General features: G+C 34.9%; 2 protein-coding genes across 2 annotated transcripts; both read left to right on the top strand.

Annotated features, from left to right (window-relative positions):
* Window positions 1-6,777: 6,777 nt before the first annotated feature.
* On the top strand, window positions 6,778-9,588 carry LOC111994487 (disease resistance protein RPM1). The gene has a single exon (XM_024026373.1). It carries the CDS (start codon window positions 6,778-6,780, stop codon window positions 9,586-9,588), a length of 2,811 nt encoding a protein of 936 aa, XP_023882141.1.
* Window positions 9,589-22,095: 12,507 nt separating this feature from the next.
* Window positions 22,096-23,363, top strand: LOC136070464 (uncharacterized). Its single transcript, XM_065780440.1, has 2 exons — window positions 22,096-22,863; window positions 22,902-23,363. The coding sequence occupies exons 1-2, from the start codon at window positions 22,096-22,098 to the stop codon at window positions 23,361-23,363; spliced, it is 1,230 nt and encodes a 409-aa protein (XP_065636512.1).
* The last annotated feature ends 891 nt before the right edge of the window (window positions 23,364-24,254 follow it).

Raw genomic sequence — 24,254 nt, 5'->3', positions numbered from 1 at the left:
AGGTTTTGGGTTTGGAAGAGAAGACGTTTGCAGGTACAGGAAAATGAAGGAAGAAGGAAGAAAAAAAGAAGAAGATATTTTAGTTTTAACACCCATTTACTTGGTTTGTTAAATGGACAGGTGTCAAAATTTTAAATAGGAAACCTAAGGTACTGTATCTAAAGTACTGTACCTAAGTTTTGCCCTAAGAAAGTTGGGTCTTAGAAGTAGTTGTGTGCCAAGTGGCTATATCCCCTTATCCAAGTGCTTCTTTTATTAAATACTTTGTTGAATTAATAATCCACCTAAAATTTTGGAGGCTTTAAATTAAAACTAAAATTTTAAAAGTTTCATTTAAAATAGTGATTTCTTAAAGAGAAATGTATGTCAAAAATTTTCACAACAAATTTTAAGTGAAAGGTTATTATTGTCTGTTATTGAGTGGCAAAAAAGTAATTTCAGTGATAAATTCAAATTATAACAATAACTATTTTCCACTTATGATTTGTTGTGAACATAGCACTTCTTTTTTTTAAATCATTTCAATTCACACTTGTAAAAGGCACTATTAACTAAAGTAATAAAATTCACACTAGTTGTGCTTTAAAGTCTATACACACAAATAATACTCCTGGTAAAATTATATGATCTTCGATATACTCTATTAAAATTACAAATTATATATATATATTTTTTTTTTTTTTGAGAAACAACACACACACACACACAGAGGAGAGAGAGAAATGAGTTCTAACACAAAGGCACATTATAACTCCACTTAAAAGTCATGGTAACTTTTAAGGGAGAGTGGGGCAAGTTATACTACACAGAACACACTTTCTTAAGCAATGTGGGACAATAACCCATTCTTTTTTTTAAGAAACAAAAAAACACACACACACACAAAAGCTTTAGCTTTAGCACCATCAATATAGCATTTATTTTGTTGTTTATGGTGCTAAAATAACTTTTTAGCAATTTAAGAGCACCATTGTGAATGCTCTTATCTTCCTTTATTTTTACTTTTCTTAATCTCATCATCTTACTATAAAATTCCAATTTTCTTTCCCATTCTATATATAGTTTCCCATACAAAAGTTTTTCTCTCCTTTCTCTCATTTTATTTTTCGTCTTTTGGTGAATTTTTATTTTTATTTTTCATGCATCTCTACTTTAGGTTGATGAACTTTTGTGTTCTTTAGAACTCTACTTTAAGTTGATATGATTTAATTTTGCATTTTTAAATTGTTATCTTTCTTCTTTTCTTTGATGTCATAGATGCCATCCTATTGCATTATAAAGATAGTATTTTTACTCTTTTTATTCTCATCTTATTTTTTATATAATTTGTTTCTCTCTCTCTCTCTCTCTCTCTCTCTCTCTCTCTCTCTATTTTTTTTTCCTTTCTTGCAACTATACTTTAGATTGATGAATTATTGTGTTTTTTAAGACTCTATTTTGGGTTAATATGTTTTAGTGTTGTATTTTTGAGTTTTCCATCACAAGCAGCCTCTCACTCTTATAGCTTTTATTTGATTTTTATTTAAGTTAATACTTATTATTTTGGAAGTGATAATTTGAATTTGAGAGATGCTACGTCTACAACAATTTTACAACATTTTTACAACAAATCACAGGTGGTTAGTTGTTATTGGTTCAAATTTGAAACTAACACTAAGATTACTTTTTTGCCTCAACAATAATAACCAGTAAAAACCTGCCACTTAGGATTTGTTGTAAAAATGTTGTAAAAATATTGTAAACATATAATTTCTCTTTGAATTTATATAAAAAGTAAAATAAAATCTTGGCTATGTATTTGAATATGTCTATCAATTATTTGAGTAATGTTAAGTGCAATTTTGTTATGATTTTTTATTATCATAGAAATTTCCTTTAAGAAAATGAGGATTTTGAATGATTTATTGGAAACTTAAAAAGTTTAATTGTACAGGAAAAAAAAATAGAAAAACATAGCGCACTATAACAACATTTTGAAGAATATGGACACCTCAAAGGCATAATATCGATCAAACACATCCAAAATAATAGATTGATATATTGATAGAGATAGAAAGATGAAATAATTTTAGAAATTGTTTAATTTTTAGAGAGAACAAAATTATCTTGAACAAATTTTAGAGAACAAATTATAAATTATACCACAATTACAAAATAATTATCTATTTTCAAACATCACATTGGTCTACTACAAGTAATATATAAAATCTGAAATCTATATTCTATATATAAAGAATCAACCTCAACTATAGTCTGTAGTAGTCTAAGTTTCTGTCAAAGACCTATTCCTCAAATGGGTAAATTCATTAGAACTTTGCACTTAACCTTCCATCTTATTAGAACTTTGCATTTATTTTCATGTATTAATTATCTATAAATAGTGCATTAATTATTTATATTTAATAAAATTTTGTGGTTGTTTTTAGAAAATTATAATAAGAAAGAATTTCTTCAGAATACTTATTGTCAAAAAAGAAAATAAATGATTGATTTGGAATATAACATTTTCCCTCATTTTTAGTTGCTTTCATGACAATTGTAACAAAAACCATCTAAAGGCAAAATCAAATTTAATAAAAAATAAAAATAAAAAACTAATTGTATACTTAAATTAGTTGAAATGATTCTATAATTGTGAATTCACTAAAGTCTTTGCATGTAAGAGTACCTAATAATTTTCCCTTTTATTCACACAATGATTGATCTCACTAATTAAATTTATGGTGGAATCTACTCCTCATGTGAGGGTAGGGAGTATTGCATCACTATACTCCGAAAGTACTTAAATTTTCCTAAAAACAACATTGAAGAGGGTAAATGCACTTATTATATACTAATTAATTATTGGTGGTATGCTAATTATTTATGTAATTGAATATATTTGCCACTTCATTGATTCATATTCTTAAATTATGCTTGAGTTCTTCTACAACTACTATAAAATATTACAAAATTTTCACAAGAAGTTGAGATATTGTCCCACTATAGTAAAAAAATAAAATAAAATAAAATATTACACATAATACTATATATGCTAGAAATATTTACATAAATAAAATAACCCATTCCCCTTTCCTCCCAACCACATAGGGCTTAAGACGGTACCAACTCGCAGAACTGGGCAATACTAGTACCGCATAATACTATATATATACAAATTGTGTCTTACACGTTGTTACACCAATTGGCTTAACAAATATGTTCCAATTAGTTTATCTAGCTAGTAAAATCTCTTATTGTCGAATAAGAGATTTGTGGTCCAAATTTTGCCTATACCAAAAGTAATTGGTATCTTGGGTTAATAGTAAAAAGAAATTATTATAGAGTGCACACCACAAGTTTAAATCATATTGTGTTTAAAAATAAATAAATAAATGGCTCAACGTAAGTGTTATATGTGGTAAAACAAGCTTTTGCCAAATAGAATATATTAAGGATATTGAAATTATTAACATAGTTTGCTTGAAGTAGAACTTTTCTTTCTTTCGTCTTTTCTTTTCTTTTTTCCAAAATTTCACAAATTTTAGAAACTATTTGATTAGGCAAAAATATCTAAAATTTAAGAAAAAATTCTTTATTTATTTTATAATATTTTAACCATATATCTTCCATAATTTTTTGTTTTAACAATAAAAGTTAGGTTTTATATGCCACATTTTAGCTATGTGTCTTGACCCTCAACGTAAGTGTTACACATCATATGAAGTGCTTTCACTATTTAATGCGTTATAAGTCCATTAAAACTATTAATATAGTTCACTATAAGTACAATATATATATATATATATATCCCTCTAAAAAAAGGGTACAATATAATATATATATAGAAAATTAGAATAAAACATTTAAAATTTTAAAGAATTTTAAAAGGTGTCTAATTATTTATTTTAATAATAGTTTTATGGGTAAATTGCAAAGCTGGTTCCTATCTTTTGCACTATATATCAATTTAGTCTCTCTTGGATGGAAAAGTCTAATATGTCAAACGGAATAATAAAAATTAATTTACTTGTCACACCAAATCCAACTGTCAAACAAAATTATAAAAAAATTAAATCCCTCTCACTTGATCTCATGCTCATCTATGTCCCTAATAACTCTCAAGCTCACCTTAGGTTTACTGATTTGGAATTGGGTTTGGGGATTTGAAAAGGTGGATTTTCATTTGGGGTTTGGGTGATTGTTTGGTTAATTTCTACTTTCTAATTCTGTTTTGTCAGTGGTCGTAATAGAGATCACATATAAAATTAGAAATATGATTTATCAATCTCTAGCTATATATTCAGCTATGGGAGATTCGATGTTTTGGTGATCTAGAAGATAATGACCACATGATATCATTGAAATCATTATTACCATATTCAATCCATGTCCATAAATTACATGTACGAGATGGCTGAAACATTGCGGACCCCATGTAAGATCCAATCGATAATATAACTACATTTACCAGATTATAAAAGAGGAGTTTGCTCAATTACTCGAAGATAGGTGCGTTCTTTGATTTTGTTGTTTGTTTTATTTTTCTTTTTTTGGTTGGATTTATTTATTTATTTATTTTTTTTGGTCTCATTTCTCAAAACTGCAGGAAACAGTTTGTGTAAACTAATTAACAAACAGAGTATGGAAGATTAAAATTTAAAGAAAATTCAAAAATCAATGATGTGGCAGAGAGAAAACCCAGACGCCTGACCTCACCATGCCATCTGTTTGCAATCTTGTTTTAGCCCAAGAGAGTAAGGGATTAGGTATAGAGATGAGAGTGAGAGTGAAGTGATAGAGATTTTAAATACTTTCCTAAAAAAAGGATAGGGACCAAATTGAGAAGTGAGAACTAAATTTAGTTTTCTTCTTTTAAAAACAATTTAATATGAATGGGGTGTACTGTCACGGTTATGTGGCAAATAAGTTATTTTTTATATTACATTTGACACATCAGACTTTTCCATCTAAGAGATAACGGCAAATGACAAAATGACATAGCATTGAAAGGTTAGAGACCAAATTGCACAATAAAAGGTTAGAGGTCAAATTGAAATATGATGTAAGGATAGGACTAAATTTGTAATTTACCCTAATTTTATAATTTAGGCTTTAATAAAAATTTGGTATTGAATGATGTGTTTTATCACATAACTTAAAGCACTTTTTGTTCTTTTTAAAAAAAAACTATTTTATTGTCTAATTTTTTTTTTGAAAGCATTTATTGTCTAATTTTAATTATACTATTGAAATTTATTAGTTTACATATAGTTTATATATATTGCATTGACATAATACTAATCTCTCTCTCTCTCTCTCTCTCTCTCTCTCTCTCTCTCTCTCCACACACACACACACACACACACACACATAACTTTCCTTAGGAAGGAGTGAGAAGATTATAAATAATAATCTGATAAATATCTTTTATTTTACTGAGCCTCAACCCTGCCTATTCAAATTTGCATGATATTTACATATCAACTGATCGAAGTTATTGTTTTTCTTTTGTTATATTTTAGGTAAAACTAATTAGAAATAATAGTTTAACCAAAAAAAAAAAACCTCACTAATCAAATTCCAATTTAATTTTATTTTTTTTAAAAACTAAATAATGTTTCATTATTTTTCTAACTTATTTTATTGACCATTTTATTTATTGATTTAAAAGGCGAAACTATAATATTAGTCCTAAGTTTACTTATGAGCACAATTAATACCTTAAGTTTCATTAGCATATTAGTTCTTTAAATTTAAAAATGAGCATATTAGTAATTTTTTAACTGCTTAATATTATTGCCTATGTGACTAACTAATAGTGACATGGCATCTTTTTAATGAATTTCCAACCTCTAAATTAAAGTTTGTTCTAGCATTTCATTGTGTAAAGGAAAAACAGTAAAGCTAGTAAGATACTATGGCAATGCCCTAACTTAAAAAAAAAAAAAAAAAAAAAAAAAAAAATACAAGGCTCCAAGCTGCTAGGTTTATTCCCATTCCCGCTAATTAACATCTATATTAATATGAGAAAGAGGATATTTTTTGGAGGCCTTTTATGCTAAATATTCAGTTTTTGAAAATTATTTTGTTACAAAGTCTCTACATCGTAACATATTTAGTTATGTAACTTTTTTTTGAAACTCAATTTTCTTAAAGTTGACGAGTTTGAATGTGGAACTTGATTTCACTAAAGTTGAGTTCTATGAAATTTAGTGGAATGTGAAACTCAAGTTTGAGAAAATCGAGTTCCACATTTGCCACATATCACTAAATTGTATAGAGAACTTGACTTTGGCAAAATCAAGTTCTACTTTGAACTCAATTTTGGGAAAGTCAAGTTCCAAAAAGATATTACATAACTAAATAAGTTGCGGTAGATGCTTTTTAACAAAATAATTTTCAAAAACCAAATATTTTCAAAATTTCCTTTGTTGGAAGTACTACTATTGGTAAGGATATACATTTCTTTGGGTCTTAGTACAAAGCATTTATGGAGCTGAGCCATTTAGCTTACAATAATGATGTGATATTGATATATTTTCTTTATGTTACAAAAGTAGGTTGCTAGCTTGAGGCAACAATTTTTTGATTCTACTACACCTGGTGGCCTTGCGGGATATTTTGTTTTCTTTTAGTGCACGCCAAATTTGTAAAAGAGAACACGGAACTTGACCTTCTTGCTTACAAGGTAATATCATAAAACATAAGCCCTTTTTTTTTTTTTGCCATTCTGTTATATTTGTCACTGAGTTCATTTGCACATAATTATGGCCAGTGATCTAAATAGGAAGGAAAATGGCAGAAAGTGCAGCCAGCCTAGTTATACAAAATTTGCTCCCACTGTTAATCACAGAAGCGAAATTGCTTAAGGGCTTCCATGAAGAAGTTACAAGCATCAAACGTGAAATGGAGATGATTCAATCTTTCTTGAAGGATGCTGATATAAGGGCCGAGAAAGATGACATGAGCAATGTTGCAAAGACATTGGTGAAACAGGTGAGGGAAGAAGCTTATCACATAGAAGATGTCATTGATGAATATATACTTCATTTTGCAAAACAACATCATGGGCAAAAGCGTTGCTTCTATTTTCTTCAGAAGGTTTTTAACTTTACCATAAACCTAAATGCACAACATGTGATAGCCTCTAAGATTCAAGGTATCAACATGAGACTCAAGGACATCCAAAAGAGTGGTGAAAGATATGGCTTCAATGCCATAGAGCAAGGAAGATCCAGTATTAACACTAGAAGTGATACATGGGATCCTCGAATGACATCCCTTTTCATTGAGGAAGCTGAGGTTGTGGGCATTGAGTCTCATAGAGACAAATTGATCAACTGGCTATTAAAAGGATCATCTAATCGCATGGTGTTTTCAGTGGTCGGCATTGGTGGCCTTGGGAAAACCACTCTTGTCAGGAAAGTATATGTCAATGATAAGGTGGAACCACACTTTGATTGTCGTGCTTGGATCACTGTGTCTCAATCATACAAGATGGAGGAGCTATTAAGGGATATGATTAAGCAATTCTACAAGGCAAGGAAGGAGGTTGCTCCGAAAGAATTTGACACAATGAAGGTGACATCACTAATTGAAGAATTGAAGCACTATTTACGTGAACAGAGGTATGTAGTAATCTTTGATGATGTATGGGATATAGAATTTTGGGAATGCATAAAATGTTCTTTCCCAGAGAATGACAAAGGCAATAGAATAATAATCACAACTCGAAATGAGGATATTGCTCCTTCTAGCAATGAATCTCTTGATTATTATGTGTACAAGATGTCATCTTTACCTTTTGAAAAAGCCTTTGAGCTCTTTTGTAAGAAGGTGTTTAAACGTGAAGGGGGGCAATGTCCTCCTGATTTTGTTGATATTTCTTGTGGAATAGTTGAGAAATGTGGAGGGCTACCATTAGCAATTGTGGCTATAGGTGGCCTTTTTTCAACCAAAGCCAAGGTAGTCTCCGAGTGGCACAAAATTCTTGATAGTCTTAGTTCAGAGTTTGAAATTAATTCACGTCTTAGAAGTATCACTAAAATTCTATCCTTCAGTTATCATGATTTACCTTACAACCTTAAAGCATGTTTTTTATATTTTGGAATGTTTCCAGAGGATTGCTCCATTAATTGTGCCAGACTAACTCGGCTATGGATAGCTGAAGGTTTTGTAAAAGAAAGGAAAGGGCTGACATTGGAAGACGTTGCACAAGACTACTTGAACCAGCTTATTCACAGAAGCTTGGTTCAAGTGAGTGAGGAAGATTTTATTGGGAGAATTCGACGTTGTCGAGTTCATGATATGATGCATGAGGTCATTCTTTCAAGGTCAGAGGAATTGAGTTTCAATCTTGTCTCAATGACAAATTACTCAAATTTTGAGAGAGCAGCCCGACGCCTCTCAATTCAGAACTATGTGACCACTCGTTTGCAGAGTATTACTAATTCTCAAACTCGTTCTATTCTCCTTTTGGGGGTAGATGAAGTGCCTAATTCTTTTCTCTCTACTTGTTTTGCAAACTTCAAGTTAATGAAAATAATGGATTGTGAAGGTGCTCCTATAGATTACCTTCCTAAAGAAGTGGGAAACCTATTTCATCTGAGATATTTAAGCCTAAGAGATACAAAAGTAAAAATGCTTCCAAAGACCATAGGTAAACTCCATAACCTAGAGACGTTGGATTTGAAATGTTCCTTTGTATCTGAGCTACCAGCAGAGATCAGTGGGCTCCGTAAGCTGCGATATGTTAAAGCCTTCATTGAAAATAATGATCAAATTTATGGTATTAATAATCGACAAGCAGTAAAGATACACAGTGGCATTGGGTGTTTACAAGCCCTACAGAAGCTCATTAAGGTTGAAGCCAGCAGTGCTGCTCTTATTGCAGAATTGGGAAGCTTGGTACTATTAAGGAAGTTGGAAATCTTTAAATTGAAGAGAGAAAATGGAATAATTTTGTGCACTGTGCTAAAGGAAATGAGCCACCTTCAATCTGTGGACATCTGTGCATCAAGTGAGGATGAAGTTCTTGAGTTGCAATCATTGTCTTCCCCTCCACCCTTCCTACGAAGACTCTGCTTTTCTGGGCGACTAGAAAAATTGCCTGAATGGATTCCTAAACTCAAGAGTATAACTAGAATTCGTTTAATTTGGTCAAGATTAATGGATGATCCATTAAAGGTCCTTCAAGCTATGCCTATTTTGATGGATCTTTGGCTTTATGATGGATACATAGGTGAGCAATTACGTATTGAGAGAGGAGGCTTCCAGAAACTCAAGAATCTAGGGCTTCGAAGTTTGAGAGGTTTGAATAGGTTGATGATAGATGAAGGTGCGTTGCCTCTTCTTGATCGGCTTGACATTGGACCTTGCATAGATTCGTTCTTAGTCACTGGCATCCACCATCTGAAAAGCCTAAAAACTCTGGAATTTTATGAAATGCCGAACGAATTTGTTCTTAGTCTGCAACCAGATGAAGGCCCTGATTTTGGGAAAGTCAAGCATATTCCCTCTGTCACTTTCTGTTATAGGACTCATGGAAACTACTACAAAAGCTACAAGCTTGGCGATTCAAAATTGTTGGAGCGTCTACAAAGTTGATTCTTGGAGGACCAAAGCGCCCACACCACTTTCAAAAAATTACAAGTACGTCCCCACCCACTTTTCCGTTAGAATATTACATTTACAAAGTCTTTCACACATACAATTACAGCAACCATTTTGTGTTACTAAATAGCTTCAACCCAGTATCTTTTAGCTTGTGATAGAGATAAAAAGCATTGTTTCTGTTTGGTAACACAATGAAAATTTTAGATAAAAGAAAACAGCCCAAATAGTTACTGTAATCTTTCAACCTTCGCTATTTTTTCCTCTTTCTTTACTATTGTTTCTAACTAAACAGTTTCTATTGTACCAATTAGCTTGAAACTAATAAATAATTTTACAAATATCATTGTGAGTAGAATGAAGTAATAACTGGACAACAAACATGTTGAAGACAAAAGCATCACAAACAGCAGAAGTTGCAGCATCAAAAACGACAGAAATGAAGGAAGGCAGAAGTGTGAAACAACAAAGGAAAGAAGAGAATTAAAACGGGGCGTTTTGATTAATGAAACCACACAGATGGCACGTGTGGAAGAGCCCAGAAATTAGTTGAAGTGAAGGCCAGCTATCAAGTTTTAATTAGTGGTTAGTTATAAATCAGTTAGTTAGTTTGTTATAGAGCTTGGAGTAATGCTCTGTTTTAGAGTTGTATATATATATATATATATATATAGCTCAGTTGGTAATTATAAACCTACTTGATTCATTTGTATCATTTTCTTGTTAATAAGAATTGTAGTTTTCTCTCTCTCTCTCTCTGTTCTTGTTATTTTACATGGTATCAGAGCCTGTTTTCCCTCATTTTCTTTCTTGCCAAACAGAAATTTACTCTTGATTTTTCATTATTTTCTTGTTCTCTCATGGCTTCAGACTCATCAAGTGCACATTCTCCTTCCACTACACCAACTGGAAGTGTAGCTATGGCGGATGAGTATGCCAATAACCCCTTTTTCTTACCAGGGAATGAAAATCCTGGTTTGATTCTTACTTCTCAGCCTCTCAATGGTCCTGAGAACTACATGACCTGGGCGAGATCTGTGTTTCTGACTCTGAGCTCCAGAAATAAGTTTGGTTTTGTCAATGGTTCAATTTTAGAACTAGACCCAACCTCGCCATTATTCAATTCCTGGAATAGGTGCAACACTACGATCTTATCATGGTTGACCAATTCACTCAATCCTGATCTTAAGGTTAGTGTGATGTACATTAATTCAACAAGGGATTTGTGGATTGATCTCAAGAATAGGTTATTTCAGGACAACACTCCAAGGCTATTTGAGCTTCAAAAGGAAATAGCACATTTAGTTCAAGGATCGTTGTCAGTGAGCTCTTACTTCACCAAATTCAAGACTCTATGGGATGAGTTTGTGAATAATCAACCCTTCACAGTGTGCAATTGAGCTTGTGTTTGTGGTTCTAGGTCATCTCAGTTGGGTGCACAGCATAAAGAGCATGTTTTCCGTTTTCTGATGGGCTTGAATGACTACTATGGAACCTTGATTGGGCAAATCTTGCTTATTGAGCCTTTTCCTCCTCTCAGCAAGGTGTGCTTATTGGTTTTACAAGAAGAGAAAAGGAGAAACATAGGCAACACTGTTAATGTGGTTCAGCAATTGGATCCTATTGCCATGTATGTAAATGGTGGTAAGTCATTTCAAGGTAATGCTCAGAACAATGGAGGCAAAGGAGGTAACTTCAAGAAGGAAAGACCAGTTTGCACCTACTGTGGCTTCACTAGTCACATAGCAGACAAATGCTACAAACTTCATGGATACCCTCCCGAGTATAAGCCAAAAGGTGGAAATAAGGCTATGGCTAATCAAATCACAGGGAGTTTTGGGTTTGATGGTCTTTCCAATGTCCAATCCTATGATACTAATCAGTTCAACATTGGTCTTCAACAACCAACTTTGAACAAGACTTCCTTTGGTGTTCCACAACAGAATTTTGGAGGTTTTCCTGGTAGTTTTAGTCTTCAGAATTGCCAACAGAGTACTCAGCCTCAATGTCCAATATCTCAGGTTCAATGTGAACAACTTCTCAACTTTCTAAAGGTTCATAATGCATCCAGTTTTGGTTTTGGTGCTCCAAATGGCATTGGTACTCAGATTGCTTCACAGGTTGCTCCAGTGATGGCACCTGCTCTTCCTACAACCACTTCATCTCCCTTTGCTACTTCTGCTTCATCATCTTCTTCTAACTTCTCAGGTAATCCCTTTTGGATTGCCCCCAATATGTCTCATTCTATCTTTTCAGCCCATGTTGTTGATAGACATTGTTTTAAGTCTAATTCTTGGATTCTTGACACTGCTGCTACTGATCACATGGTGCACTCAGTGTCACAATTAACCACAATTACTTCTATTGTCCATTCTTGTGTCTATTTGCCAAATGGGGAAAAGGTTGTAGTTACACACATTGGCACAGTGCAAATTTCACCTACTCTCACACTCACTGATGTATTGTGTGTTCCATCTTTTCATTTCAACCTCATTTCAGTTAGTAAACTCACTAAGCATAAATTTTGTTGCCTCATATTTCTTGGTGATTGGTGTTTCATCCAGGACCTTGCTCAATGGAGCATGATTGGTCTGGGTAAGCAAAGTAATGGTCTATACCTGCTTCAAGCTTCTGTTCCACCATCAAGATCAGCAGCTCTTGCCAGTAATGTCAGTCACATTTCTTCTTCAGACTTGTGGCATTCTAGATTAGGACACCTTTCTTTGTCAAAACTTCAATTGTTGAAGCATTTTGTAGATATTGATGTTCCAAATAAGGCAGCTTGCTATGATGTATGTCATTTTTCAAAACAAAAGAAGCTCACTTTCCCTTCTAGTTCTCATGTAACCACTAAGCCTTTTGAATTGATCCATTGTGACCTATGGGGTCATTTTTCTGTCAGTACTATTGATGGTTACAAATATTTTTTGACTATTGTGGATGACTTTACTAGGTGCACATGGGTTTACTTACTTAAACAAAAATCTGAAACTCAATTTTTGTTTCCTAAATTTGCTTCAATGGTTTCAACTCAATTTGATAGTAAGATTAAAACCATTAGAAGTGACAATGGGACTGAGTTCTTCTTGAAAGATTTTTTCCATTCTAATGGCATTTTGCATCAACTTTCCTGTGTTTATACTCCTCAGCAGAATGGTATTGCTGAAAGGAAGCATCAGCACATCCTCAATGTTGCAAGAGCTTTAAAATTTCAGTCTCACATTCCTTTATGTTTTTGGGGTGACTGCATCTTAACTGCTGTACATCTCATCAACAGAATTCCTTCAAAAACTTTAGGTAATAAGAGTCCTTCTGAAATGCTTTTCAATTCTCCTCCATCTTATCACAATTTGAGGAGCTTTGGCTGCTTGTGTTTCATTTCCACCTTATCTCATAATAGGCACAAGTTTGCACCTAGGGCCAGAAAATGTGTGTTTCTTGGTTATCCCCATGGCATTAAAGGTTACAAGGTTCTTGATATTCAATCCAATTCAGTTCATATTTCAAGAGACATTTTCTTTTATGAAAACATTTTTCCCTATGCTGATTGCTCTCAGCCTTCTGCTTCTTATTTGGATGATTTTGTTTTTCCTCATTCTACCTTAGATTCTGCAGATTCACTCATTGTTCCCTGCCCTTCCTCCATTCCTCATCTCACTTCACCTATCCCTACCTCTAATTCCACTTCTAGTCCTGTTTCTGTCTCTACTGAACCTATTTCTGCAGAACTTGTTTCTGCAGAACCTGTCATTCCTACTATTCCTCAGTCTTGTGGTTCCATTGTTCCAATTAGAAGGTCCACTAGGTCCCACAGACCTCCTTCATACCTATTTGATTACTCTTGCAATTCTGTCAGTACCAAACCCAGTCCAGGTTTGCCCTATGACCTTTCGGATCATGTGAGTTACTCACATCTTGGACCTAAGTTTCATTCTTTTGTCATGGCTGCCTCTTCCACTCCATCAGAGCCTGTTTCATTTCAACAGGCAGTACACTTTCCTGAGTGGAGGGCTGCCATGGACAAGGAAATTGAGGCATTAGAAGTGAATGATACTTGGACCTTAACCTCTTTGCCTCCTGGTAAGTCAGCCATTGGTTGCAAATGGGTTTACAGAGTTAAATACTTACTTGATGGTACCATTGAGAGGTATAAAGCCAGGCTTGTTGCCAAGGGCTTCACTCAAAAACTTGGGCTGGACTATTCAGAAACTTTCTCTCCAGTTGTCAAATCAGTCTCAGTTAGGATTGTTTTGTCATTGGCTGCTGTGAAAGGGTGGTTTCTTCATCAGTTGGATGTCAATAATGCTTTTCTTCATGGGGAGTTGCTTGAGGATGTTTACATGTGCTTACCACCTGGATTTCACAGCAAGGGGGAGCATAATTTGGTTTGTAAACTAAATAAGAGTCTCTATGGTCTCAAACAAGCATCCAGACAATGGTTTGAGAAATTCTCTTCAACTATTCTACAAATGGGTTTTGTCCAATCCAAATCTGACTACTCTTTGTTCACTCACACACAAGGAGCTTCATTCACAGCCTTATTGGTATATGTTGATGATATACTTTTGACAGGAAACAACATTGATTGTGTCAACAATTTGAAGAAAGTTCTTGATGCTAAGTTTGGTTTGAAGGACTTAGGCTCATTGAGGTATTTTCTGGGATTAGAAGTGGCTAGGACTGATGAAGGAATCAGTCTCAATCAGAGAAAATATGCTTTGGAAATTCTCAAGGACACTGGTTTCATTGGCAACAAACCTGTCAAGTTTCCCATGGAACAAAACTTGAAGTTATCAAAGTATGAAGGCAAGTTATTGGAGGAACCAGGACAGTATAGAAGATTGATTGGAAGACTTTTGTACCTTACCTTGACAAGACCTGACTTGACTTATGCAGTGCATAGGCTCAGTCAGTTTGTCTCTCAACCAAGGGAACCACACTTGAAGGCAGTTCATAGAGTAATTCAATTTATTAAAGGGTCACCGGGAAAGGGTATATTCTTCCCAAGCAACACAGTATTACACATCAAGGCCTTCTGTGATGCGGATTGGGCTGGATGCCAAGATACAAGAAGGTCCCTCACTGGTTATGCGGTGTATTTGGGAGACTCCTTAATTTCTTGGAGATCAAAGAAACAAGGAATTGTGTCCAGGTCATCAGCTGAGGTAGAGTATAGAGCTATGGCAAGTGTGGCCTGTGAAATTACTTGGGTTTTGCAACTGTTGAAGGACTTAAAGATTGAACATTCCAGACCAACTATGATGTTCTGTGATAATCAAGCTGCACTGTACATAGCAGCAAATCCGGTCTTCCATGAAAGAACCAAGCACATAGAAGTTGACTGTCACTTGGTGAGAGACAAAATTTTGGAGGGAATGATTAAAACCTTCCATGTTAATACAAATTCACAGATTGCAGACATCTTCACTAAAGCTTTGGGTGTTTCATCTTTTGCAAGATTATCAGAGAAGCCAGGACTGAAAGATATTTTTCAGCCTAAATTGACAAAGGAGAAATCTGAGCAATTGCAGGTAGCTTCCTTAGTTCAAGTCTCAGAGCCTAATACTCTGGACTTGAGGGGGAGTGTTGAAGACAAAAGCATCACAAACGGCAGAAGTTGTAGCATTAAAAATGATAGAAATGAAGGAAGGCAGAAGTGTGAAACGACAGAGGAAAGAAGAGAATTAAAACGGGGCGTTTTGATTAATGAAACCACACAGACGGCACGTGTGGAAGAGCCCAGAAGTGAAGGCTAGCTGTCAAGTTGTAATTAGTGGTTAGTTATAAATCAGTTAGTTAGTTTGTTACAGAGCTTGGAGTAATGCTCTGTTTTAGAGTTGTATATATATAGCTCAGTTGGTAATTATAAACCTACTTGATTCATTTGTATCATTTTCTTGTTAATAAGAATTGTAGTTTTCTCTCTCTCTCTCTCTGTTCTTGTTATTTTACAAAACATTACTCAAATTTCTAAATTTGAAGAAAATTCTTTTAATAATGTTATAATTCACATTTTTAAGTTTTTATTGTGATAGGAAAGACATTTGAGCTATCAAGTTTTACTTGCCTGCAAATTACAATTGGTAAGCTTGCATTTCCCCCTTCCACGTATTATATACCATTTTCCTTGTTGCATTTTTATATTGCTGTTGTTCTTACTGTCAGGCTTCAAATGCTAATGTTTCAAGGATTTTCAAGTGCTCAAGCAACCAGAACATCAGTATTTGTTTCTCCCGTGCATTGCTGCCTTTGTTATTGTATTGTTGTAATTGTGTTATCTTTTCCGTATAAAGCATATGAACCTCTTGAACTCATGCTATTCAAAGAGTGATGTTTTAGTTGAATTGTATTTGTTGTCATTAGAGTGGTTTAAGTATGCCATGCGTTTCATTGATATGCTCACATGTAATGGCTTTGATGTGGCTAAAAAATCTATATAATGACATTTGAGTATAATTTGTGAAAGAGTAAACTATATGTAAATGTGCATGACATCTGACCTATCAAAAAACATATGTATGCGATTTCTTTATCATGCAAAGAAAAAACAAATTAGAAAACTGTCATGAACAAAAAAAGGTTCTATGTTCAGATTGGGGAGTGTCCTCTACTACCTTTAAAGACTAAGATGTTGTATTTGGTGTGGTGCTGCCATTTCTGCTTTGTGTTGTTTTCACTGTTGTTGTGTTGCTGCCTAGTTCATTGCAGGTTCTGTTTTTGATGTTTGGTTAATGTTTGCTGTGTTGATTCTGTTTTGGTTTCTTATTTTGAACCCTCTTGTATTGTGATTCTATTTCTGTAAATCTAACTCGCCCATCTAAATAAAAATCAAACTAAAATTTTTGCCATATGCACTGTTCATAATGATAAAAACTTTGGTCCACGTCTAATCAATAAACTCAACACAAGTTCAATTAGTATTAAACACAATGGATGTGTGTCTCTCCAAAAAGCCTTAATATCTTACAGCCTGATTTTTGTCAATGAAATCCAAATATTACATTCCGAATCGTAGAGTTTGATAAAATATATCTTCCTTGTTTCTTTCTCAAAACTTGTCAATGGTTGAGTTCATAAATTAGCTTGTCATTCCTACTGCAGGGTCCTGCTTGAAATTTACTTGGCGTAGTGAACATCTTGACAGCTAACAGTATCTTTGCAATTTTCTAATCCAAGTTGTATCCTTTCATTAGGGTACATTGGCATGTATGAAAGAATTAATCTCAGCAGATTAATTCTTCTAACCTGCATTAATACCTTAGCATTCCAGACCCAATTTCTTGCTTAGTCCTTTTTAGCACATTTAAAAATTAAAAAAAAAAATCTGCATTTTATTTATACTAAAGAATATAGGGAGTCCTAGGTACTTAGCTTCAGGTTCAGCCTTTTGAAACCACTGCTGGCAAATAAGCGTCTTTAAATTCTGAAATGAGTTGATGATGAATGGATTGAACATACCAAGCTTGGTAGGTTGTCAGACATTTCATGATAGCTGACTAAATAATGTAAGTTGACATTGGTTAAATTAGTATTAGCCAGACAGTTAGAAACCTTTTCACTTTTACATAATACACAATTCTATTGTTTTTTATAATTTTGGTAATGCACATAATTTTTCTTTTATGTTGCTATTGTTTTTCGTGTTAGGGTTCATTTATCGTTGTTTACGTCTTAAGGATTTTCACTATCTTTAGTCAATCATTCAGAACATCAGTGCTTGTTTGAATTCTCCCCAGATGTTTTATTCAAATTCTATTTGTAAGCTTGGAGAAATTCTAACCATGTCAAGTGTTTCAACCAATGCTCACATGTAATGGTAATGGTAAGTGATGGAAAAGGTAAGTAATTTGAAATGAATGATTTTTGCTCCTGCAATGTGGGCCCTGAAACTAGAAAGCTGTTCGTAAGAACTGAGAAGTTGGAAATGAGAGAAACTTGGGACTTTGGTAAATATTCTGGAATTTTCATACTCGAGTCTGGGCAAAGTGGATTAGAATTTGACTCTATTCAGTTGAAACAGTTAAAATAAAACTTATTGGGTGGAAAGCTCAGCTACTATTCTTTATTGGGGAGCTTTTGCATTACCTAGTAGAACATGTAACCAGTTAGATTTGGATGAGATTAATAGATAAGATCCTCTTCGTCTCTATGTACAGAGTAGCATGAAATTTAAAATTTATGATGACATGACATTCAGATATATTTTTATATTTCTAATATTTAATTGAACAATAGAGTGGATTTATTTTAAATTAATGGACTTACTTGGGTGGGACAAAGTTAACAGACCAAAGAAAATAAGCCATGCGTTGATCTTTAATTAGCGAAACCCAGAAACCTTGCTTCCATGGCCAAGTTGTGCTAGAAACTACAAAAATGGGGGAAAAAAAAAATCTTTGGGCCTTTGTTTTTGGAGACAAAAATAACTTCAACTTTAAGAGTCCAAGGCAGAGACTGTTTAAAGTTAATGGGTCGAACTTTTGGATGGGCCTTAAATAATAATGGGCCCTTTTTAATAAGGGATGTTAAATGCAATGACGAATGGCTCTTTAGTAAACTTTTGGGTTGACTCTATTTGGGGCTTGGATCAGCCTAATAGCTTATTAGAATTTATATTGAACTTTGTCGTTGATAGTGCCTCAATATAGATTTTTTTATTTTTTTACAGGACTCTATATCATTGTTATGAATACCGTTTCGGTGCTCATTTCAATTTATCTATTGGAATGGAATATTTCGGTACCGGGTTGGTACCGGGTTGTTTCAGCATACTGTTTCGAAGTTACCTTTTTTATACTTTTTTTTTATTTATAATTCTATATACTTATATTTTCTTATATATTATTGGTCAAAATCCATATAATTTATTGAGTCTTAAAATTATAAGTCTATATTTTAGATAATATATCAATTTCAAGTCTAAAAATCTACCCAATAATTATAATAATACTTATGATTCTCAAAAGACAAAAATACTATTAAAACAATTTTACTATTAAAATATTCTCAAAAAATTTACTACTAAAAAACCGAAATATAAAAGCTAAAGTTAACTTACTTACTCTCACTGACAGTACCAAAAAAAAGAAGCTAAAGCTAAATATTAAAATAGTATTATTATTTATATATTTCGTGTGCACTAGGGATGGCAATTTTTGCCCGACCCGATTAGAAATAGGGTCGGGTATGGGTTTTTAAAAAAAAGCCCGAACCGGGTCCGGGTCGGGTCCGGATTTTATCAAAAAAATTCGAAACCCGACCCGGATATAACCCGGTTACCCAGAAATTACCAAAAACACCCCCTATATATATAGCTATTACTAACCCTAGAATCACTCATTTCTTTAGTCACTGCCTCACGCCTCCCTCAGTCCCTCTTCACCCTTACTCCCTCATTTCAGCTCCCTCACTCTTAGTCACTATCTTTCACACACGGCCTCCCTCACTCTCAGTCTCTACCTCAAGCACACGGCCTCCCTCACCCTCACTCAGCGCCTCACCCTCACACAGAAGCATGCTCACAATCACAGTCACGCTCATGCCTCACGCCTTACCTCTCAGTCGCCTCCTCTCTCTCTTTCTCAAGATCTCTGCCACCCTCTCAGTCGCCTAACCTCTCAGACGACGTGTCGTTTCCTGACCAGTGCTACCCTCCAACGATCTATGCAACCTAGCCTCAACTGCACACGCCGCTGCGGCACGTATGGCGCTCGGCGACATCGACGCTGGTATCAGATGCGAAAGAAGCTTGATTGTGTTTTCTGTTTGTGATTTATGTTTTGTGTTTTTTTTTTTTTTAGTAAAAAATTTGTACTAATAGAGGAGCAAAAACAAAGCTTTTTATGTTTGGGATTGTGATTTGTATTTTTTATTTTTTTTGATGGTGAGAAATTTGTATTAACAAAGAAGTGGAAAAAAAAAAGCTGATTTGTGTTCCTTTTTTTTTTTTTTACAAAAAAAAAAAAAAAAAGAAAAAAAAAGAGAGGAAAAATCTTACACTTGCATATACTTATACTCAAGATCTTACACTATGACAATCTAGTGTTTGACAAGCTGATCTAGTGTAAGATTTTTCCCCTTTTTTTTTTCTCCATATTTTAAAAGCTGATTGGGCCTATTTTTTGGCATCTGGGCCTTAAAAAAAATTTTAATTGTGATTGGGCCATGATTTGGTCTGAGAATTAGGCCCAAATTTGGCCTAGCTGGATGGGGTCCGTGGAGCCCGGTAGGGGCGGGTCCGGGCCTCAGAAAAAAACCCGTTTAGTAAACGGGCCGAGTTCGGGCCGCGGGTCTTGACCTGCGGGTCGGATCCGGGTATGAAAAAACCCGGCCCGAACCCGACCCGTTGCCATTCCTAGTGTGAACCAACAAAAACAAAGCCTAAAGCTTTTTGTCAAGTCTCTTTGTCATTTCCAACACTTAGTCACGTGCTAGGTTCACAAAACAAGAAAGAAAACACAAAACTAGGCAGTGAAAATTCAAAATAGAATTGAAGAAGGACCAGCAGACGAAAAGAAAGAAGATGAAGAAAAAGAAGAAGCAGCAGCTACCTCTGCCATGGCCTGGGTTCATTCCGGCAACCGTTAACATGGTGGAAACCTGCTGTAAAGGGATGATTTCGTGAGCCATTCAGCTTGTAAGATGAACTGCAATGGGTGGCTCTATTCAGGTAATAGCCATTAAAACTTGAAAAGGCAAAATTTTCCTGCATTTATCAGCAGATTCAGTACCGGCCGAAATATGTCTACCGGTCGAAATTCATCGAAACAAGCTGAAATGGCCGGAACGAACCGAAATTTGGTCCGAGGTGGAACAAGAGGGTGATTCCTACCGGTTTAATGACTGGTACGAAATTTTCCGGCCGTTCCGGCCGGAACGGAACGGTATTAATAACAATGCTCTATATAGAAAATTGGTTATACTTCAAGAATTGTATTTTTCTTATGACAACTTGTAATAGTATTCTAGTGAGAGATTCTATCGAGAAGGGGCATGCAAGTCCCCAATGTTTGCCCTCTATGCAATTCTAATAAAAAACAAGGGAAAGAGTTAACAGATGTGAGGGTATTAACTTAAAAAATATTTTATAGAATAAAAAAAAAGTAATTTTTTTTTACAACTTTATATATATATATATATATATATAAAAGTAGTATAAAAATTTTCTTAAAATAGTACATTAATAAATGCCTTAAAAACATCCATTAATAAAATCCAAAAACAACTAATTCAAGCGTTTGGAGACTCAGTATCATTATTTATTTGTTGGCATGAGAATCATTATTCATGTAAAGTTGTTATTTACAACTACGTGTTTTGTTGGCTTATATTCCGTGCCAAATTTGATTGTAATTTTATTCAATCTTTTGTACCCTGTATTTATTGTGAAATTTGATTGTAAGGGTTGTGTAACAGAGAGAGAGAGTGTGTGAAGACTTAAGCAATTGAAGACTAAAGAGTTTTCGCGGGTAACTCGCGACTAAGCATCCCACGAAGTGACTCATGTGACTTGCACATGCTGGACTGCGAAGAGTCAGGCCAGGATGGAGGCAGTTGTGTTTCACGAGTATCTCACGGGTAAGGCCTTCCTACGAGACACCCGCGATGCATTCTGTTCTGCCAGACTGTTCATTCTAATACACACTTTTTGTGCCTACACTATATATACCCACATTACCCATAAATGTTAAGGAGTGATTCTGGGAGAAAACTCTAGCCAAACACCTTAAGAGTTAGAGATTGTTATACCCACAATCCTCTACACATTTGCTTGTAGAATTTCCTCAATTCCTACCTCTCCATTTCCATATCATTAAGAGGTTGATAGCCCAAACACTTACCACACCCTTTCAGAGTGTCAAATGAAATTTTTGTGCTGCTGGGAAGCATTGGAAGAAGTCAAGGATGACAGATGCAACATGGAGCTTGTTAAGGGATCCAGAGAACTAGACAAGACACGGTTCCGAGAAGCCTTGTTAGAATAGGAGCTTGGAGGGCTTAGGTATATCGGGTAGATTAGGCTTGGAAAGTCTCTTGCTAACTCGTGTATCCCAACTGGTTGTCTATTGGATCAATTTCCACTTGGAGGGTGGCAGAGAGGTTTTTCTCCAAGTTCTTCGGTTTCCTCTTCGATAACACATCAGCGTGTTATCTTGTGTTTGTATCTTTCTTCCCTACTCTTTTACATTCCAGTTTACTGCTATGTTGCTTTAATTATGGACTAGAGTAGCTTGTTTGTTTATCCGCTCGCTTTTACATTATTCTGCACTTAGTATTAAGTTAGTGTAAAATCAATCGAGCCATAATTTTAATTTGGGGGTCTAAACAACTCTTGTGTTTTCAACACATTTTCGAGTTTTCAATTGGTATCAGAGTGGGTACACTCGCTGTGGTTTAAATACTTGAGTGTGATCCTTAACCCTATTTGAGATGGATCGATCTCAATCTTTAAATGTTCCACCATATTTTGATGGTAGTAATTATGTCTTTTGGAAAGTCTAAATGAAGGCATTCTTGTGTTCAATTGATGATACTGTTTGGGATACGGTAGAAGTAGGATGGACTAGGCCAGAGGCCGCTAAATTTGCTTGGGATAAAGCAGCACTTACGGTAGCTAATGCTAACAATAAAGATTTGAATGCAATTTTTTGTGGTGTTTCTCCAGATGAGTTTCACAGGATTTCTCACATAATAGCAGCCAAGGAAGTTTGGGAGATATTGGAAACCACCTATGAAGGAACAAAGAAAGTGAATGATACAAAGCTGCAGATGTTAACCACCAGATTTGAGGAGCTGAAAATGAGTGAGGACGAGTCATTTGACTCTTTCTATAGTAAGCTGAATGAAGTGGTTATTGGCAAGTTCAACTTGGGTGAGAAAACAGAGGATTCAAAGATAGTGAGGAAAATCTTTCAATCATTGTTGGAGAGCTTCCGAGCAAAAGTCACAACTATAGAGGAAAGTAAGGATTTGGATGAGATCAAAATCCAAGAGCTCATTGGATCTCTCCAAACGTATGAGTTGGGACTGCCTTCTCATAAGTTAGGTAAATCTCTTGCTATTAAAACCATAACCGAAAGAATGGATGATTCCTCCGAAGAAGATGGAGTGGAGAAGGAGGTAGCATTTCTTGCAAAGAACTTCCGAAAATTTCTGAGGATGAAGAACAGTGGGAAACCGTTCAGCAGAGGGAAGTTTTCATCCTCCAAAGGTGATAGGAAGGAGTTTAAAAAGAAAGATGGAAAGGATTCACAATCTCCTCAAGGCATTGTGTGTTATGAATGCAATGGCCATGGACATTCAAGAAGGTGTCTCCTAACTATCTAAGAGAGAAGGGCAAGGCGTATGCCACAACACTTAGTGATTCGGACTCTTCCAATTCTGAGTCGGAAAAGAGCTGTGATGGAGAAGGGAACTACTCTGCTTTTATGACTATTGCTTATGGGGAGTTCTCGAAGGACTTGAATTTACTAGTGGAAGAGCTTGGTGAATATAGTGAAGTGGAGTCAATGGGAGTAGTAGAAGAATCTGATGTTGAAGAAGATGAAAGTGCAATGGGTCTTCAAGAAAACTACAATTCCCTACTTGAGAAGTCAGGAGAATATACAAGGGTGGCTAAGGCAGCAATTAAAAAGATGAAGAAGGTAGAGGAGGACTATAAAAGTCTCCTAGTACGATATAAGGAGGCCAAATGTGAAATAGAGACATTGAATGGAGAGCTGACAGAAGCATACTCAAAGATAAAATTCCTTGAGCTTGAGGTGGTTTAAGCCAATGCTAAAGTAGAGCGAGTCTCCTCCAAAAAGCTTGATGAAATCCTCTCTCATCAAAAACCTTTCTCCGACAAAACTGGAGTGAGATATACTAGAGAGAGCAGTTTGGCTGTTAATATATCAAAAGAAGTTAAGTTTGTGAAAACCAAAGAACCGAAAGAAGTTGTCACTACTGCTAAGAAAGAAAAGGTGGAGAAAAATAGAAGTATGGCTGATCAACAGGTGTTGAATAAGCCTCGTAACCAATCAGTGGTTAGGTCTAAAGCCAAAGGGAAATCACTTCCAAAATCACAAAGAGGTCCAAGAATTCAACATTTATGTCATCACTATGGACTTCAAGGACACACCTGACCAAATTGTCATAAGCTGAGGGCATTGAAAAATGCAAGTGATCAGAGGTCCAAAAGGCCTTAGAAATGACAAAAGGAATTGGGCTATTGAGCAATCAAGAGGTCAAGATGGTGATTTCGGTGTGATGCATGTGATGAAAATGATTGATGCATTCACCACCTGTTTGTCAAGCTTCTCCAAAAGGTTTGAAGGCCACAACATTCGTAACCAATCCTATAGGGAAATCACCCCAAACGCACGTGCCGTGTGGGTGAAAATGGGTACTCATGTATAAGCATTACAACATGTCCAAGCATTAATACTTCTGATGTTTTAGGGACATTTGTTCATGCATCATTACATGCATAATTTACTTTGTATCATTTGCTTTTGGTTTATAGCATGTTTCTTTTACAAGCTTTTGCTTTGTTCTTGTTTTTGTTCTGTTTTTGAGTGTGTTCAAAAATTCAAAAACCCATAAAAAATTGAAAAATCTTCAAAAAGTTTGATCGCTTGTGTTATGTATATCACATGTGAGTTTGGCCTAGTACCTTCGTA

This window comes from Quercus suber, unplaced genomic scaffold (assembly GCF_002906115.3).
Source record: "Quercus suber isolate HL8 unplaced genomic scaffold, Cork oak 2.0 scaffold_235, whole genome shotgun sequence".
Lineage (NCBI taxonomy): Eukaryota > Viridiplantae > Streptophyta > Magnoliopsida > Fagales > Fagaceae > Quercus > Quercus suber.
The sequence above is the reverse complement of the archived record's forward strand: the minus strand, read 5'-3'. Positions and strand labels throughout refer to the sequence as shown.